Source organism: Gymnogyps californianus, chromosome 2, assembly GCF_018139145.2.
Source record: "Gymnogyps californianus isolate 813 chromosome 2, ASM1813914v2, whole genome shotgun sequence".
Lineage (NCBI taxonomy): Eukaryota > Metazoa > Chordata > Aves > Accipitriformes > Cathartidae > Gymnogyps > Gymnogyps californianus.
The window spans coordinates 72,581,805-72,602,336 of record NC_059472.1 but is presented as its reverse complement, the minus strand read 5'-3'; the positions used below and the strand labels follow the sequence as shown (position 1 = coordinate 72,602,336).

The window sequence follows — 20,532 nt, the reverse complement described above, 5'->3', positions numbered from 1 at the left end:
CAATGTTGCTTCCACTGATGTTATTATGGCAGTATCCCCTGTACTATGAGCTTACAGAGGACTGACTGTTGTTTTGAAAATAGATCCTCTCTGTTCATATATTTTATTTTAACAAGACACTAGAAACATGACTATTTTACTTGAATGCTTCTTTATACCATACTTTGAATATTTAAGACCTCTCTTTGCTATGTTAAAAACAGGCACTGTTTTAACAACTGATGTATTTCCCCAAAGAAGAGTTCAACTTGCCTAGTTCCTAATCCTGTAATTACTTATGCATGTAGTTAAGAATACAAACACTTCCCTTGTAATCACATAGAGAAGGATACGCTGAATCATGGCCTTTGTTATATAGGCTCAGTTTCTAGAGGTACTCCCATAATTCACTAATAATAATGATCCTTTTTTCTCCTACTTAAAAGAGTACTGTATCAACACAGAAGGTTTTGCAGTGCAGGTTTTCACAGGAAAACTTTTTTTTGTTCTATCTATCTGAAGGTAAAGTAAAGAAACATTTTAACCACCCGTTCAGTAAATATTGATTTAGCTTTTAGCCAAGCTTTTTGTTCTTCAAGAAAAAAGAATCAAGGTATGAAATCCTATTGACTGAACTGCCAAACTCAATGGCAAAATTCTCATTTGCTTCAGTATAGATCAGGATTTCATGAGGAACATTTATATATGTAGCATGGGCTAGTTCTGGTAGTGTGGAGACTTACAGGGTGCTCACAAAATAAAAAACAACATAAACCTAGCCATGCAGAACTATCAGAAATTGGTTAGACTGCCACACAACTTTTTTAGCTTTCCAATCACATACACACCTTCTCCAACTGCTCTTCCTGCTAAATAAATAAACCATAAAGAAAAGCCTAGAAAACACCAACTAGTACCCATGTAGATTTTGTGAGGCTTGTATATAAAAATAATATATATAATAACTTTTTTTTTTTCTCAATCCTCACTCAGGCACAATTGAAGCCAAGGACAGAGAATAAACTGATTAATCAATTTTTCTTTAGAACCTTGAAAAAAACCCTTTTATAAATTTTATATATTCCTGTTAATGCTCTAACACAGAACATTCTGAAATAGGTCCAATGTACATTTCTGCTATTTCAGGTTTCACATGCTGTCTTGCACTTTATAGAGATGGCTTTCATTAATACTGAAATAAACCCGATGCTGTTTTTACTCAGTAGGCTTTGGCCACTCTATTCCCCTCCTCCTCTTTATGTGTCAGTTGTAAATTGCTTGACAAATATTCTGTTTCATGCTTCCCCACTGCTGGCATGCAACATCTTTAAAGATTCAAAAGAGATAGGAAGGCTGAAAAGGCAACAGGTAGGTAATACAGCAGACAGCTCCGTCTCCGGTTAAACTTGCTCAGAGTAACAAGCAGAAAGATTGTATTTTTTCTTCAGAGTGCAGGTGGAGAGGCCATGAATGAAAACAAATTTCTGAACACAGACTCCAGCACAGGATCAGTGGAAACAACCGTCAAGCCGTTACCATTTAAAGATCCAAACTTCATCGTAAGTATATTATTTTAACAATTTGAAATTCTAAACTCTTCAAATAAAACATTAACTAGCATTCTATTTAACCATACTGCTAATGTAAATATTTAGAAAGTCAGCTTAACAGCCAAATAAAAGGTCGACAATTTTTAAGAAATTCACCTCAAGTCCATGCCACGCTATGGTCCAAAGTGCACACTATATTATGGCATGAAAATGGCACTGGTCCAGAGGCAGAACTATTATATTAAATTCTGGAACAGAGTCAGAAAACCTGCTAGATCAAGGTAAGTGCAGCAGTTTTATGGTGTGGTATCTCACAAACTACCACAGCTAGAGAGGAACAATTAATACCACTGTGAATGTAGGAATGTCATCTCCCAGTTCCTAGCCAAGGCAGGCTGCAAAGCAGTTGAACTAGAAATCAGCCAGAGAGTCATTAGCAACTGGCATTTTGCTCCTCTCCTGGTCCCTGAAACTCTTAACAGACCTGTGGTGTCTGTTCTTCCAGTAATTGCTAGATTTAGAAGCAAACGCACTGTGCTCCCCAGAAGCCTGGCCTGCCGGCATTCAGAAGTCATGTAAACTCTGACAGCTGATGAAATACAGGCTGCTAAAACACTCTAAGGTTTAAACTGGGGGGGAGAAGGTGAAGGAAGACTACAGCTAGTAACGCTGTCACTGCTGGGTTTGTTTTTAATATCTTTTTATCTTGCTGTGCCAGGGCCAACTCATTGGCACACTGTAAAAATGCCTTCTAGACAAGCAAACTTCTCAGACTGCTGGTCCTAAGCCAGTACTTCGAAAGAAGGATCTTATCCCAGATTTAATTCTGTATGAATAAGATGATACAATATCCCACAGCATAAAACCTGAGTAATCGGGCATCGTACAGCTCACTAAGCACAAGTTTGGCAGGGGGTATAAAATTAATCTCTGACTTGCAAGTTGCTCTATGTCTGCTTTGCAGACGAGTTCTGTCACGAGAGGGGCTTTCAAATGACTGTATGCTTTGCTCACTCTAATCCTCCAGTGAGCACCAGCGTCTTTGAGAAATGGGGCTTATTGGAAAAGCTCCATTTGCACCCAGAAGCATTCCATGTAGCTTCCATATAGGATTTAAATAGTCATGAGGCCTTGTGCTGATCCTTCAGTTCTTAGAGGGACGTCACCATTTCCAAAGAGGCAATACTTATGTCCTGATGCTTGAAATAATAATGAATGTACAGGGCCTTTGGCAACTGCTGCAGAAATAACAGGCAGTTATAATAAAAACATGAAATTGCCCTCCCCAATACAGTAACTAATTTCAGAAGAAATGTATTGAGTTTTAACTAGTTTTTTGTCGGTACGAACTGGTAGTAACAATTTGGATGACTTTTTGCATCCTTTCAGCCTAATTTGCCTTAAAAGGAAGAAAATAAATCAAATAATGTCTCTCTCATAAATATGCCCAAGTTTGAACCATTAGCTCACTGCAGAGGATAGACTTAAAAGCAGAGAAGAAGGAAGAAATTACCTTTTTCTAAACTTCCTGAATGGAATTTGCATCCCTTGGCAATGGGGAAGGGGAAGACCTTCTGACAACTGTGCAGAGCAATGAAAAGCTCCACCTGTCCTAGCTCCAGCTTTCCCTGAACTTCACTAGTGCAGAGGTAGCTTGGTTCATTTGCGCTTGGCAGTCATTGCCTTTTGATTGTAGGTACGTGAGGTGGTACTCAGCCCCATTCCTAGGAGGTGCAAGTTCATATAAGCCCAATAGTTGCTTTTGAGAAACCAGATTACTGAAAAAAAAAAAGATTATGCAGTGATTGGGGGGAAAATTCGTGTAATGAATTTGAATTAGTAATGTGGTAGTACATCTATTTTCATCTCATATTCCAGCAATCTCTGTTTTACAAGGATCTCTAGATTACTAAGGTGTTACCCTCAGAGCAAACATTTGTACTTTCTATATTGGGTATCCATTGCCAAAACCCGATATATCATCAGCTCATGAGTATCTTTTCTGAATATATCTTATGTCTGCAGAAAAAAGCTTTCTCATTGAATCCTTCCTCCTATCATTCTCAGCAATTTAACAGGCTAATTTATAAACCAATCACAGCAGAAATGTGTTTGCAGAACTTTGCTGAGTTTTCATGAGACTGATATGGCAGGTAGTAATTATTAACAGAAATAACAACAACTCCCCAATTGTAAGAACATTTTCTTTTCTGAAGTAAAGCTGTAAATCTGTGTCCTTTGATCATTTAGAAGTAGTACAGTATGTTGTGCAGCTTCTGTCTCTGGAGGGACATAAATAAATTACTCTAGCAATCACATTTGATAACTGAAACTACCATTATAGCACCTGTAGCAAGCCTTCCATTAGTGTACCTTTCAAAATGCAAAATTGTCTTGGCAGCCAACATTCTATTTATTGTTCTTTTTCTATTCTTCTGTCTTCTATCCTTTGAAAGAAAAATAAAATTTCCAGGAAGTTTCTCATAGTATTCATTAAATTTTGCAAGATCAGTTGTGTTTTCTACAGTCACAGATAATTTGTAAAAGAGCTAGAGCTGCATTTGTAATATGCCATAAAAATGAGAGAAAATTTAGCTGTGTAATCACAATTTTAGACACAACTTCATAGTACTAAGTTCTAATATGATGGGAAGTACATACAGAATCCTGTAATCTCAGGCTAAACCTAACCACACTGATTTTTCTATTTCCATGTAAAAAGCAGATTTTCAGTTCCTTCAGTTAATGGTAAACATAGTAGCTTTGACACAGTCCAAAAAGCTCTGTTTTTCTTGCAGCCAGGATTAAAGTTTACAGTATATTAGCCTGCTGATGAAATAAGTGAGGATAACAAATAGTTCATGACAAGATGAGACGTATCAGAAAGACTATGAAACAGAAGTATCACGCTCTGAAATAGTATTCTTTATTTATTTTTTCTCTAAACACCATATTTTTAATTCTAGCACTCCGGCATTGGTGGAGCAGCAGCTGGCAAGAAGAACAGAACTTGGAAGAACCTAAAACAAATTCTTGCTTCTGAAAGGGCATTGCCATGGCAACTAAATGATCCTAGCTGTAAGCTGCTTAGATGCTTTGCATGTATTTATAAATAATAAAATCCACACAAATAACTTTCTTTAAAACAAACCTAAATTATTTCATCAATGCATGCAGTATCCTGCTTGAACAGGGACCAGTAGTACATTTAAGACTAGTCCAATCACGCTCGCCAGCCCTAAGTGGAAAGTAGGGGGAAGCAAATAATTTCGAGTATTGTGACAAAGTTCAAATACATTTGGGGAGAGGGTTTAATAAAGGAAATGTATTTATTCAAACCAGGTCAGAAACTCCTTATTCCCATCAGGTTTTTGTCACCTCTTCACTGCTGAGGAGCCTCCTCCTCTGCATCCAGCCCAAATGTCTTCTGACGGGTGGCTGCTGCTTGATTAGCTATATTTGAACTATTTTCAAATAGATTCTGCTAAGCCACATACCTGCAGTAGCTTAGACCTCAGCCCAAGCTTCCTGTCCAGCTCCTTATCCTAGATTCTTGGGAGAAACCTCTACATCCCCTATTTAGTTCAGCACAGCTGAAACTACACTATTAGCAGTCCTGATTAGCAGTCCTAGCTGGTGTACATCTACAGGAGCAGAGTTACAGCAGTGGTCTTAATCTAGATATACTTCAAGTCTACTCATAAAGTAGGATACTGTTGAACATAGCTGGAGGCAGAATGTGATCCTCAGATTTTACTTAAGCAAGTGGAGGCATTTCAGAATTGAGCATATGCATGTACGTTTTGTCAGACTCGGTGCTTTATCCAAAAATAGCTTGCCATTTTTTGAAGTGTTTTAGACACAACTGTTACAGAAAAATGCAGACTACTTTGTGTTCCTGGCTATTGTAACTGACAATCTGCTGATGTTGCTATTTCTATTACATTCTGTTTGCAACCGTAAATTTACACGTTTTTTTTTTTAAGAAGGTGGGAAAAGAAATTCAGTTGCATATTTAAAACCAGCTGTCTGTGGCATTAGTGTCTTTTGAATTATGAGATGATGAGTTAGAAATTTGATATGGATGGAGCATTTGAATTGATCGTAGCATCTGAATTAGGTGCAAGGGAGATCAGGAAGGAGGAAAGAAATGAGTCAGGTACAAGATATTTTTGTAAACACCCAAAATCGGGGATTTAACTACTTAAACATACCAACTACCTTAAAAATGTTTATGAATGAGAGTTGCTATCTAAAAGGCACCAAAGAACAGCAATTTCCATTATTTAATTTAAACATTCAGACAATTTTCTAGGTCATTGACTGGGCTTAAAGTGGTACATGCTTAAAGATTTAACTGATTTAAAAGATTACTTTGACTTTCTGGATTATAGTATTTCAGAGCTGCAATCTTGAGCAATGTTTCATGGTCTCAATATACAGCATGCGTATGATAATGGCTATTCTTTGCAAGTAACTGACTGCAAGCGAATTAAGACTTGGAAGAAATCAACACATTTCAAATAGCTCTTGCATTTTTCCTTTTGGGGAGGGCAGTTCGGCTTACTGAACTCGAATTAGAGAGGTGAGCAGAATCAGGCTGTTGTTTACAGTGCTAACAGGCTAAATGTTTTCAGAGGTAATTCTACTTCATATTTCTTTGCCTTAGTGTTGCTAGTTAATAGAGACCTCAGAAAATAAAGGCAGCATTTTAAAGAAGTATTGTTACCTATTTACATTTTGGGTTTACATTTTAAAATATATATAGCACACTGAATTTATCCCTTTGTTTCTCTCTAGATTTTAATATTGATGCTCCTCCTTCCTTTAAGCCTGCCAAGAAATATTCGGACATTTCAGGACTTCCGGTAAGTATTTTATTTTTCTCTTCAAAATCGGCATCTCGCTTTCCACAATGAAATAAAGCTGGTGCATGCTTTTGTAAAAGATGTACTTGCTGAGGTTCCTATTCAGCCTTGTGCTTAATAGTTGTCCAGTGATTTAGGGCCAAACCCCAAATGCTGTTGCTATATCACAAAATCCTTAGGTTGTTAATAGATGTCAGGACAGATTAAATACCTTGTCCTACCAGGTGGCTCCTATCACACCACTTTCCGAGCTGTAGAGTCTGCATTGGTCCCCATAATTTCTGATTCTTTAGATTGTTACAGTGAAAGCTGGTAGCCCACAGTCTCCATGACTGCTAACTTTGCCAAGCTTTAACCACACAGACTGAAACTTTCCATGCTGAGTGTTTGCCTGAGGCTGATTTATTTCATTACATCTTTTAGAGAAAGCTTTAAAAAGATGGCTCAGCAATTTCCAAGAATGAGATTAGTCAAAATTATATTGATTGGCTCAGGTTAAAAAAAACAAACTTGTTATCATTGCTCTCAAACTTTCCCTCAAACAAATCAGCCTGAGACAGACACTTGGCATGGACTTTTGAGAATTTCAAATACCCCCATGCTTCAGAGCTGGAACTTGGAGTTTGGCAGATGTATAGCCTGTGTGTCACAGATGGGCTCTTTTACATGGTTTTGTTAAAGAAAAAAGAAAAAGAAAAGGAAAAAAAACCCACCACGTTTGACTTAGATACAGTTTGCCCATGCTCCAAAAAGTCTCGGTAGTTACAATTTGGCGCCTGAATTCCCCAAAGATTCTGTTGGCACAAACCAGGAGTAAAGTCATTGAATTCTGCCCAACAAAAATTTTGTATCTGCTGCTTACACTGTTCCTATGTGACATGAATAATTTTACTTAAAACAAAACAGGTGTTAGTAACAGCATATCTTTTCACTTTTCACCTTCAGCCCCCAGTGATTTATTTTGCAGAAGCCTATGCATTTATTACAATTGAAATGAATGGGAATGTTGTATTTTGGACTATAAAAAGGGTTAAGTAATGGTTACACTAAATAACTACAATAATGAAAACTTTGTAATGTCAAAGAGCCTTAGACAGAATTTCTGGGTCCCTTCCCCCAGTTTAATCTGTTTCTCATCCATAGGGCACTAGCCTACCTCACAGGCTTGATATGACCTCATAGAGATGCCTGTAAATATACACATTTGTTATGTTGATGCAGGTTAACACAACACCTTGCATTCTGTACACTGAATTAGGTGAAAGTCCCCGTTGGGAAAAAAAAAGGATGAGCACTTAATTAAGGACTGCCTTATAGTGGATACACAGTGCAAGGCATCAAAGAATAGCTATAGCATCAACTGTAATCCTGCACATCCTAACATTTGAGTTCTTGATTTGGTAGCATATGTTTTCTTTGACTTTTTTATTTTTTAAGTAAGAAGTAACACATTTAAATAAGGCACCTAGGAGGTGGCATGTTTCCAGCCTGTGCCAAATGGAGTGGGTTGCTCGGATCAAGGCTGGTAACCCTTGGTGTTCAAGAGGGAATGTGAAAGCAAGATCTCCCTCGCAGATGAACTGGCAGACAGCAAATGGAAGAGACTGCTCACAAACCCAGGGAAAACAATTCCTTCCAGCCAGGCAGACTTAAGTGTCTTGTACTCATAAGAGTATTGCTTTGATACAATAGCAACTTGTTTTCAGACAAGGAGCAGGGGTCAGTTGAATAAGGAACTTTGCATAAGTACCCCTACTCTATATAAAGATACAGTGGGTGGAGGAAGGGGGGGTAGGTGGAGGTGTGAAATAATAATGAGTAGATTTCACCAAAACAGCAAAAATTCCATACTGGATCACTTAATGGTGTTCATCTGTTTCCTATCCTCTCCCCTTAGAGTTGCTTTGCAAGTATTAGTAGCATTCATGCCAGGGGTTATTAGAGTTGCTGCATCTCTGACCTGTGTGGGGCTTACGTGGGGCAGAAGGCATAAGGGCATAAGTCCCTTTCACTGCTCCATCTCCAAGGAACCAAATAATGCTTTCCAGCACTGGTCTTTGATGCATTTCAAAACTAGTCAGTCGTTGCACCTATAGCAAGATGATGATGCAGGTTCTAGATGTGAGTGAAGACTGTGTCCCTACCAGCTAAGGGTCAGGTTAGCCATAGGAAATAAGTCTTCCTCTCAGTTCCTCAGTTTTTCTTTACCAGCTCCTCCTTTCCATCAGTGATTTATGTACTCTAACTATTCTAGCTCAGTATAAATACTCTCCTTTCTATGTGAAGCCATTCAGTGCTGCCTTTGTTTCCTTTTTTTGTCTTTCCACTTTCTTTCTTTTTTTCCTTAATTTTCCATCCTCTAATTGCATCGTGAGTCAAGTTTCCTATTTTACCTGGCCTGCAAGGTTTCTCCAGACTATGATAGAAATACAGTGTTTAAAAAAGTCTTTTTTATTAAGAGAACTGAGACAGCGTGTCCTTTAAATTGCTAAGCTAGAAATGTTTCATAAGAAGCACTAAATATATTTTCAAGATCATTTCCTAGTAGGAAGATATGTGGGGTAATAGAATATTTTAGAAATCTAGTATAAGAAAAATGTCCCTGTATTTTCTGTGTAAAATCTGAAAGCATTTGTGTAAGAATATATTTTCTATGCGAATGCTGGATTCCCCATGGGAAAAAAAAAGTAAAATAAATTCCTTAGCATTACCCAGTTAGGGAAGATATAAATGGTCTAGCAGGTACAAAAAAAGAGAAGTGTATTAAAACACTTTCATCAGTATACCTGCAGTTATATTAAATGCCACAATTAAATTCTGCTGGTCCTCTTCTCTTTCTGTGTGTAACACAAATGGAATTAAATTTACCAATGGTCTAAGCAGAGCCGCCAATTTATATTTGGAAGCCAGCCTACAATTCAAAAGCTATTAGCTACTATATTGACACTGCAAAATAAAACTATTATTTCCAAACTTGCAAGATGAGTATTTAGATATTTTAACATGCAAAACAGAGTAATTTATTGTAAAGCAGATTAAAAAAAACCCCAAACGTTCAAATGTTCATATTTCTCTTCCTTTTCTGAAAATGGATCAGCCTTGTTACTATAGAAAAAGATTGATACAACTAATTTATTGTGTTTGAAGAGCATGTATCTGTGGCCTTTGACTTAGTTTCTAAACATGACAGAGTTTTTTCTTTGCAAAATCACCTTACTTCATTTGTCTAATCTGTTTTAATTATTGCTGAAGTAGCGGTAAAGTTTGTTTTCAGACTGAAATCATGGCATAAATGAGCAGTTACAATACGTTAGTGTGTACAAACAGTACAGCCCAATATGAAGTATCAGAATGGTGCAGAACTGCCATAATATTTTTAATCTAGATTGGTGAGCAATACAAATTGCAGATATTGCTTGGCTAGTTTATTACAGAGTCATGCACATTTGAAAAGCAGTCTACTTGGTTAGCTTTTTCTTACATGAGGCCAGATTTAAAGTGTGAAATAAAAATAAATTTATACCTGCTGTAACCATGAAGTTACCACCAGGGATAAATTTACTCCTAATGTCCTAACTTTGCCATTTGTTTGAAAATTAATTGGTGGCTTGACTGTTAGCTGACTACATTTAATTAATTTTGTGGCATTTTTTTGTAAAGAAACAAGCTACAAAAAACACTTAATTTTCTGCTAAGTCTTATCAGGCCAGGCGATTAACTGGATTGTTACCATGGTCAACACATCCTTTCCAACATAAAAATGGTAGAGGGCTCTGCGCTTCAACAGTACGGATGGGGGGGAATGCTCCTGCTCTTCCTGGCCTTTTTTTTTTAGTAGCAATGTCTTACGGGATTTCAACTGCCTGTGCCTTGCAGCCTGCCACCACCTCCTGTTAAAGAAAGGTACAGAAGACACTTTCAGAGCCTTGGCAGGCACTTGGTAAACCAATGCTGAACAGGCGGTGATTGTCCTGGAGGCTGAAGTTGGAGAAGCAATACCCTGAAGCTTGCCTTCTTCCAGCCCAGCCTCCTGTGCTGCCCCTGAGCTCATCCGAGCTCAAGGTTTCTGTAGCAACAGAGGCGAGAGAGGATGGAAGGAAACTGGCACCGCTCCCAGGCACCCAGGGTCCAAATATAGCAGAGGATACAAGCGTAGCCCAGGGTTAGCTGGCCAGGCTGCTATCCTGAAAGCAGGCATCTGTAGCAAAGCGCAACACTGAGTTCAAATTTCTTATCAGTTCAGTCACAGAACCGTAAGCTGAGACTCCCTTGCTTTAACAACCACTTTAAAGTAAATTAAAAGCTAAGTTGTATGCAGGAAGAGAAAATCAGTCCAAAGCTATCAGAGCACCCATAATTCAGCCTCTTTGTGGGTAATTTATTGGCAGCAGCCTGACTCTTTGGAGAGCTGCCTTGAGAGAGACTGCACAAGGCACAGAGTTGCTAGGGTGAGTTTAGAGAGTTGAGGAATGTCTTTTGCACTGTGTTTTGTATGAAACTATTTCAGCCCTCTGTTATGTTTAATGCATTTCTAATGTGATTTTATAGGGGTCTGTTAACTTCTCATAAGTTCTGACACACGAGGAGAAAGAAAAAAGTACAAACTTTTGGTCACATGGTAGAACAGGAGTGCTGTTACTGGGAAAAGAAACTCACTATTTTGTGGTCTTGTAATTAGACACTTTTTTTAGTATTCTGTTTCAAGATTTTATCTGAATAGTGTCTCTGCCATTGTTTCTTTTTCAGGCAAATTACACAGATCCCCAGAGCAAGCTAAGATTTAGTACTATTGAAGAATTTGCCTATATTCGGATGCTCCCTTCAGATGTGGTTACAGGATACCTGGCTCTAAGGAAAGCAACAAGTATTGTTTCCTGAAGAGACCAAATATTGTTGTATATCGCTTGTGAACAGTGCTAATTTTGAGAATCATGATGGAAACGGACTGCAGGACTGAGGTTCCTTAAAACTATCCATGGATTTTTACATCTGGAAGTAGTTGATGATACATGGATTTGAAGAACATATGGATTTAATTTTGATAAATGCTTATATTTGTTAGTTTGCCAATTTGTAAGCAATTTGGTTTGGTGAACAGAGTAACTCAGAGCTTAAGGATACGTATCTGCACCATAATGTCTGTGTTATATTAATTTCTGTAGAGGCAGGATTTCATCTCCACCCTGTATATTTTATGTACTGCTCTGGCTCAGAAGAAACAGTCATTTGAATTAAGGAAAAGGTACCAAGATATCCCAACTTCTAAACCTGCCTTGCCAGATATGCTTGCCACTTGGCTATGAAGAATTTTGTCCCATCTATAGAATGAAGCTAAAATAGCTAGCAAGTGCTGCTATTGTGATGACTGTTTATGGTACTGAGCGCTGTAGAAATGAACAGCTTCACCCAAATATTTGAATTGAAGAACTGTCAGCATAAATAAAGTTGGACTCAAACTTGTTTTTAAAATATCCTAATGAATATGCATGACAGGATCAAATCAAATCACCAGGTAACTCTTAATCGTGACACTTTGTAGTTTTTGAGTGCTTCATTTCACAACCTGACTATTCTTCTACCTTTCCTAGTCAGTACAATATTAGTACTAATTAGTACAAAAAAGTACTAATTTTCCAGACTTTTTAAAAACAATGCTAAAAAAGGCAGGAATTCCACTGTCCAGTGGCATTCTGACACCCAGATGGTCTTCAGCAAGGCGAGACCTCCTACGTCAGGATACTGACCTTTGCACCGTGAGGTACCAGAAGAATAACCGATAGCAACTGAATGTTGTCACCCTTTAGAGGAAGCAGACTGAAGGAGAGTTTGGACTTTTGCTGGGGGGGCTGACAAGTACATGCCAACATCAGAATGACCATGATTTCCTGAAACTTAAGTCTAGGGGCAAGGGGGCAGAGAGTTTTCTGCCGATTCTTTCTTTTTGTCCTCTTTCTTATGACAAGCTGCTGATTTGTTGTCTTTCCATTTCTGCATCTTTGTCCCAGCCTTAGACTCTTGTCAAGTTTTAATCTGGACTCCAAGTTCAGGCTCAGCCATTCCTAGCCACCAACCACGCAGCCTTCACGCCCATACTCCACCAGCTGCCCTGTAGCTGTGGCACTTACCTCCCTTATCTCTCTGAACGAGTGGGTGTCAGCCAGAAAGGCAGCTAGGCGAGTTACCACTTGCTGTGGGAATGCTCTCTTCCCGCATGCAAAACTCCCAAGTGGAAGGCTTGTCCCATAGCTTGTTAGTCCTGGACTGCCCAGGTCACTAAGGAGGTGAGACACTGATCACAGGACAGCAGTCCTGTCTCACCCAAGCTCCATCATTGACATCAGGATCTTGTGCAAGGCATCTCTTCTCTCTGACTGCACAAGCAGCACGCAGTGGTGACTAGTTAAGTGTCTAAGCTGCACCTTGAATGCACATTTCTATAGACATGATAATTATTAGAACAGATTTTTTTTTCTCATTGAAAGAATAAATATGCAGAGTGTTATTAATGCTAGTTTAATTTCAACTCCAAAACAGGAAAAACAATAATGGGACACATTGTTTAATGAAAGTCTGTGGGACTCATTCCTCAGTTTTTGTGATCTAATATTTACAAAAACAAAGTAATTTAAAAAGTCTTTGACATGCTTACAATAGATCCTTCAAAGCCCTGGATACCAGATAATGCTACAACTGTATCACAGAACAAAAAAGAATAAGACAGGATATCTCTCTTCATGCCAGTAACCATCCAAGCCACATTCTCTTTGCATCCGAGTTTTAGAATGGATGTTTTTAACTTACTTTACGTACTGAAGATGTGTTTATAAGATAAGCTTAACATTGATATGAAAAGAAAACACACAGAACTGCTGTAAGCTCATTTATGCTTTAAATAAGCAGACAGCAGCTCAGAAAATCATATTTCACCAGCTTGTTCTCTCCCACAAATATTTTTAACATTCTTTGGGAATGACTGTTTAGGAACCCAGGCTCCCTCACCATCAGAAGTGCTCCATGCAGTCCTGCACTGTATATTAAGATGTTGCTTCTCAGCTAATTTCTACTGCGCAGTGTTTATGCATTCCATTTTCAAAACCTAAATGTCTTACTGAATAAATCGGCATCAGAAAAGTAAATACAGCTTAGATTTCGCAAAAACATTAGTGACTCTTCTCTCAATGCTTTCTATCCATACGATGGCTGCTAGATTTCCTTTTCTCTCCTTCCTTGTTTCTTCCTTTCTAAGCTACTGGCCCTTTTTTTCTTAGTCGATAGTACCTCACTTTTACTCATTAGGCTGTGCAGTAGTCAAGCCAAGAGTGATGAGTCAGCCACCAGCACCATTCCGCATTACATTGATCAACAACAGTTTACTATGTATGTGGAACGATCAAAACAAATTTGTTCTAGCAGGAAGCTGAGGCCAGAAAAGATCTAGTGGCCAACATGTACGACATCGTTCAGTCCAGCTAGGTTCTTTTGGGGAACAGCATGTGGACCTGCTGCTCTCATCAATGCCTTCTATGAGATAACTGAGCAATACCTCCCTCGCTGTACATAAGAGAAAATATGGGTGAAGACCTCATCTATGCCACTGAGTAGTTTTAAAGTATGTTTTACTGACAGCTTTAGAAGAAGTGAAAATTGAGAAGTACATTTATATTTAAAAGTACTTATGGGACATTATCTAGATAAACATAAATAAGTTGAATTTAAATTGAAAAGAGGACAAAAGAAAGGCATTTGAAAAGAGAAGCAGCGACGAATACCATTTCAGACTTGGGGAGAATGTATTTTGACTAATGGTACTGCCACATCTGTAAAGCAGAAAGCCAGCAGTCAGGGTGAGGACTAATTTGTTCAAGTACAACCGTTACTATCTGTGAAGAATCACCTGAATGCGTTGTTACTTAATACAGACCACGGATGGCTTCAGCCTCACATGCATTTGCATTAATATGTTCCCCTGTCAGCCCCCTCCGTCACCCCTGTAACGGCTTACAGCACGCCGGTTGCTAAGCTCCCACAGAAATCCCACTGTCATTAATGGGAAGTGAGCTTGTCCAGCAACCCGCAAGGTATAGTCCAACTGGCAAAGCTTTACCCTTAGTCTTTTTGGCAGGCGGAAAGCATATTTTCCTTGCCTCATCTGTCCTATCCCTCAGAAAGAATGAGGATGTTCACCAGAGGCCAAGCTCCTGTTTTCCTGTGCAGCTACCTGCCCCACACACTGCTGGTCCAGCAAACACTGGAGGTGGGGGGTCACCTCCAGCTTACTGCGGGGTTTTCTGGGGTTTTTTTAAGACTGCAGTAGCTTGTATTTACCCCATGCTTTGGGTGAATCTGCTTGCTCTCGAAGGGCTGGACAAAGCAGGCAACTGCCTCTGCAGCTGTCGGCCCCAGGGCAGCAAAACTGCCGTAGCTGAACTGCCTAGCATGGCCGAAGCCCTGGTGCTCCAAGGACGCTGTGCTGCAGCTGGGGCAGGGGCTGGGTCGCGTGGGGCTGTAGGGCTGCGGGGCCGGCTGCTCCCGAGGGAAGGGGTGTGCTGGCGGCGATGAGAGGAGTGAAGCTCTCAACAGCTGCAGCTGCTGCCTCCATCCTTCCCATCCTTTTTAGTGGATGGGAGAGCAGGATGCTGGAGCTCCAGGGCTCTTGCCTTGATTATTCACTGCTGGTTCGTACAGCAGGTCTGTACCCATGGAAACTTCTTGCCCCAGCCCTTCCCTCTGCTGCGTCTGTACTAGGAACGACCTTGGCCCCGTGTCCTGGAAAGCGGCAAAATTCAATTCAGAGAGGCATTGGGCCAGCTCATTTCGGAGCCCCTGCATTTCACTCTCCTGTATTTCCCGGCTTTCTCCCATCATCGCATTCTGGATCCCTGTGGAGTTGCTATATATGGGCTTCCATGGAGGACAGGAGTAGCAGGCACATGCAGGGAGATAGATGTGCCTTGATCTCCTTTGACAGAGGCCTGTAAGTGTCAAACCCCACCAAAGAACAAGGAAATGAAGGTAAGCAAAGGGGAGGGCTTTTTACTGGTGAAGAATACCAAAGTGAAAATTAACTAGTATAAGGTTAAAAAGGTTTTGTAGGTCTGCTCCATGAAGAAAAAACCTCAAACTCCCTGCATGATTACAATCTTTCCTGAAGGGCTAAGTAATCTTTAATAAATTAATACAACAATGATTTATTACTAGAAAACTTACCAATGGGTTTTAAGGCCTCTTACAATCTCTAACAATGTACGTGCTTTACATACTCGAGACAAAATAGCACATAGTTTTTCTTTCTGAATCACTTCAGGGAAGAAGACTTTCAGACTTGATGGCAGGTTCTGGGAGAAAAACCCTGACTTAGTGCTCTTTTAAACAAGAATAATCAAGCGGTATCTGTATTGTTACGGAACACTTCAGTCACACCAAGATGATGATACCACTAATACTAGAATTCACAGAAATCCCTTTGTATTTTTTCTCATTTTAGTAAGTGTCCCCCAATGAAAAAACACTTTGCCTGTTGGAGAGTGGATGGGTGGGACATAATAAAATAATACATCGTCAGGTAAGAAAAACATTCTGTTTAAGTCCATTTGGTATCTGTAAGTATTGCTTGACTTGGTTTTATATTATCTGAGAAGCTTAACAAGTCCAGTCGTTTCAGATGATTACACTGCTGTAAATCACAGCCTACAGACAGCAATAGCAGTAATCTCTTGGGAGAGATAATAACAACAACTAACAAACACTGTTTAAACTACTGGTAAGTAGTGCTTGTGTAATCGCACACGGTTTATGACCTATGAGATCACATGTGTTAAGTACAGAACATTGCCTTCTCTGACACCGTAGCCTAAAATCAATGATCTCTACATAAAGATCGTAGTACTAGTGGACTAGACAATAAGTTGGTTTTGGGGCTGGCTGTGGTTACTGTTTGCCAGCGTGTTCTCTGGGCAAGAGCTCCCGTCGGTTGCTTGCTGACTGCTATGGCTCTGTTACTTGACTCCGGTACACCCAGCACAGCATCCCAGAAAACTGCATCTGGTTCCTGAACTATCTGAAGCCTTCTCCGATGTCCCAAATCTGGGATGCAAAAATTACTCTGCTCTCAAGTGAAGAAACTGTTTACAAGCCACTAACCACGCACAGCACGTGTGAACAATGTCCCTTTTCTCTGCGAGTCTTGAATCCAAAGCACAGTTTGCGTAAAAGGAGAATAGGTGCCCCTTGTGTGGATACTCCTGTTTCAGCACAGGTCACACACAGGCAAGTTCTCAGCATCAGGTTTTGGAATTTCTGAAGACAGCTGCCTACCCAAGCATGGGAAGAAAGCGTTTCCTGCCTCATCCTGTCAAAATAAATTGGTATCCGTGCACATTCAGTGCCTCCGTATAGATCTGATAATCTACAGCAATAAACCCCTATGAGGAGAGATGCAGGCCTGGTCTGCTTGGTCAATACTTGGTGGGCGTTGAGCACTGGGCAAGCAAGGGTAATAGGGAATGTTTGAATTTTGGCTGTGATCCCATTTATATCCCGAAGGACAGCAGATTTACAAGACACCTTCTCTTGATTCTCTTCTCCCAGGAGGAGGAGATGCCTCTAAAAGGACACCATAAACACACACACACACATTGCCTACATACTGTGTGTCAGGTCATTAGTCTTCACAACTAATGCATCAAGACGACATAGAGGGGACAGAATTAAGGATCTTTTAATGTAATTGTCTGTTGGCCCAAATCCTCTCTCACCTTCCAGCTTAGATAACTTGGATGCTGGTAACCCCTGCGCGCTCACAGAAGGGCGTGAAGGAGTGACCCCACCCACACGGAGGAGTGCTCCTGTGGTCTGAACTCCACGCAAACAATTAGAGTGGTTAATTGTGTGAAACCTTCAGGCCATGGCTGCTTACTGAGACAGTGGAGGGCTGGCTATACAGTGTGTGCCTCTGCTGTCCTGTGTCTACAGCTGCATCCTTCACCAGGTGGCTAGGCAAACATGGTGGGGATGAATACGTGCAGGCAGTCTCTTGGTGGGAGTCTGCCTTCCAGCTCAGGACCAAAATGCAGGCACCCACTTTCAAACAACTGGAAAAAGCCACCAGCCTCTAGGAGTGTGCCTGAATAGCAGTTCTCACATGGGGGACAACAGAGGCAGTGTGCGGTCTGATAATAACCTTAATATAAGAGGAAATCTCAGGAATTTCAACAAGATCTGGACTTAGACTAAGGTGAGAGGTCTGGAATTGGGACTACGGAAGCAATTGCCCTGACAACATAAGGCTATGCTGAAGAGAAATTTATAAAACACTCTGTGGGTGATTCTTAATCCTCTGAAATAACAAATATGGCATTATGGTGGTTTTATATTTGGAATAAAGAACATAAATAGAGCATAACTCACTACTTCAAATTGTGCCTTTCTGGAAGGTATGTCATAGCTGGTGATGTGGAGTCAATGGCTGCCATCAGTCTCGTGCACAAGTGACAGCAGCTAATAGGCACAAGCCTTGTTCTCCTCATATTAAATGGGCTTTTGTTACTGAAGCTGATGGCAAAGCACAATCAACCAAATATTTTTGGCCTCTAACAACCAAGAATTTGTTTGTTTGTCATGCTTCATCTCCTGTACCAGGCTGTACAAAATCAGAGAGCTAAGAAATAAGTACCAGCAACTCCTTTCCAGTGTTACATGAGCCCTTCCCACAAGCTTTGTAAATTGAGAATCATTAGCACTGTTTTAGTGAAGTACAAGATGCTCCACGTCAGTACCCTGGTTTGGCCCCATGCTTCCTGAACCCTTGGGAAACAGCACGTCGAACCCCACTGTGAACCCCCCCCCCCCCCAAACAGTTTATTATTTCAGCAGCTGTCACCACATTCTTATAATTTACCTAATAATTAATTGGAAGCCAAATTCTCTGCAGACCTTGAGATGTCCTTCCGAAGGATCGGACTGGGACAGAGAGTGCAAAAGCCATTCTTCCTGTACATTTCCGTATACAATGCCACTGGGACACACAGACCTCTCCGGAGCCGTTGGGCAGTGACTCTCACCCCCAGGTCTGTTTATATCTTTTATAAAAAATACGCATAAGCCACATGGATGATTTTCGGAAAAAGCAGCGGAATCCTGCTCTTCCACCTTTCACACACATGCTCTGCTCACTGCACTTAACAGTCTCTCGATTAAGCCCTCCAACTCTGCGACTCATGGGATTGCACCCACTGCAAAACAGTTATACAGCCCTGATAGCTCGGACACTCTCCAGAGAATGGGAGAGGGGCTGTGAATCTGTTAGGTGAAAGAGGAGACTGAGCCCATATCAAAGGGCCGGGGGGAAGCATCCTCACCCTGGGCAGCTGGATAAGGAGAGCAAGAACTGCAGCAGCATCCCTGTACCGGCTGTATTTCAAATGAAGGCAATATCCTACAATAGCCTTTTTGCAGAGTGTGATCTGGAAGAGCGCTGCATCTGCTGCTGCAGGACAGAACGTGGGCAGGAGGCTGGCACCGAGCTGCTCAGCTCTGTTGAGGCTGACATGTCTCTGGGCACTCTCAAAGGCAGAGCTTCAGATGTCTGGGTAACCATCCAGGATCCAGTCAGCAGCTGTGTGAGGATACAGAGGACTGCAGGTTTGGGCATAGACTGTCTAAACTCAGTCCAGATCCCTTTTGGGCGTCTGCTCCTCTCTGAAGACTTGGGAATGAGTCTCACCAACTTGGTGGATTTTGACTCAACACCCATATCATCTGACCAGCTCACATAGCACGCGCTTCTTGTCACCAGAAGGTACCTGGTATTGCTCCCAGTACTGGATCTGAAGTGGTAAAAGCATGAGCATTAGAGGAGGAAAAAAAAAAATCAAGGGCAGACGGGCCCTCTCATCATTCTCCCAGAACTTCTCTGCCTTTCGGGCCACGTCTCTATTACCTTCATGACCTATTTAGCACTACCCTCTACCTCCAGCTTTTCCAAACTTGGAAAAGACACTGGATATGGTTAAAAATCCTGTCCTACAACATACATTTCTAAGCAGTTCTCAAAAGACTTAACCAGAATCCAGCAGTAACAGGTGTCCTAAAAGTCCTCCGTTGCACCTCTGTATCACTATAGGTGGCAAAATTTTGGTAGGAGGGGGGCTGCAGGGGTGGCCTCTGTGGGAAGAGGTTCAGGGGTTGTAGGATGTGTAAGAATTACAGATGCAGTTTCCTGACCCCCTAAAAATGAGTATTTGAAGTAACAGCATGTTTTTTGGGTCATACAGAAGGAGAAGGTTTATTTTGTCCTAAATAGCACATACAAGTTTGATCAAGTAGTAATTATATCTGAGCCACTAAGAAATAATCTCTACGGCATAATTAGTAACAGCACCTTCCCTGGGAGATGTGATTCCCTCCACCTCCCACTTCCCCTCCCTGCTCCAAAAAACCCAACAACCAACCAACCAACCAAAACCCCTCAAACCACCACAGCCCTGTGATATTAATCTTAAAAATGAGGACTCAAAAATAAATGATCAAGTTAATCAAAGGAAGGTGTTCATATAAAATCAGTAGAATTCACCTGCAGACCTGCAGAAACTGCTTACTGAAAACAGAAAAGAAGCACTAGAAGAAGAAAAATCCCAAGTGGAAAAGCAAGAAGAGAAGCTGAAACCACAAGAGGAAAGCTAATGGCCCATGTTGCCAAAAAGGCAGCCTTCTGCAAAGGATACTCAAAATGCCTGGGTGGGCCAAAGCCAGAAGCATCCTCTACAGCAGTCGTTCTGTCAAAAGGGCCATTGAAGCAAAGCTTAAAATGGAATGAGTTCACCAGAAAATAAAAAATGGCTTGCCATGGAGCCAGCCAGCTATCCTAATATACAAAGCGTTTTCCACCAGCAAGCGTATTTCTGTTTCTTGAAGTGTATGGCTACCCAAGGCTCGCAGTTACCACTTGAGAAACTTAAGTAAATGAAAAGACACACGCGCACACTGAGACCTTCCAGATTTCACTCAAGCAGGCACACAGGCACTTCTTCTGTTCTTAATGCTCTCTCTTTCCTGCCAACTTGTCTAGATCAGAGATATTTGTCACACTGTAACTCTATCTACAAACCCTAAGTGTAAATATATGTACAAACTCTTAA

At 40.7% G+C, this 20,532-nt stretch overlaps 1 protein-coding gene across 2 annotated transcripts in view; it reads left to right on the top strand.

Annotated features, from left to right (window-relative positions):
* The window catches only part of INO80C (INO80 complex subunit C), a 32,442-nt gene extending 20,589 nt beyond the window's left edge, over positions 1-11,853 (top strand). For both annotated transcript variants that reach the window (XM_050891965.1, XM_050891966.1), the window contains exons 2-5: positions 1,428-1,538; positions 4,496-4,607; positions 6,330-6,397; positions 11,144-11,853. In XM_050891965.1, coding sequence (XP_050747922.1) covers positions 1,446-1,538; positions 4,496-4,607; positions 6,330-6,397; positions 11,144-11,275 — 405 coding nt within the window. In that variant the 5' untranslated portion in view covers positions 1,428-1,445 and the 3' untranslated portion in view covers positions 11,276-11,853. The remainder of the gene's footprint in view (positions 1-1,427; positions 1,539-4,495; positions 4,608-6,329; positions 6,398-11,143) is intronic.
* Positions 11,854-20,532: the final 8,679 nt, after the last annotated feature.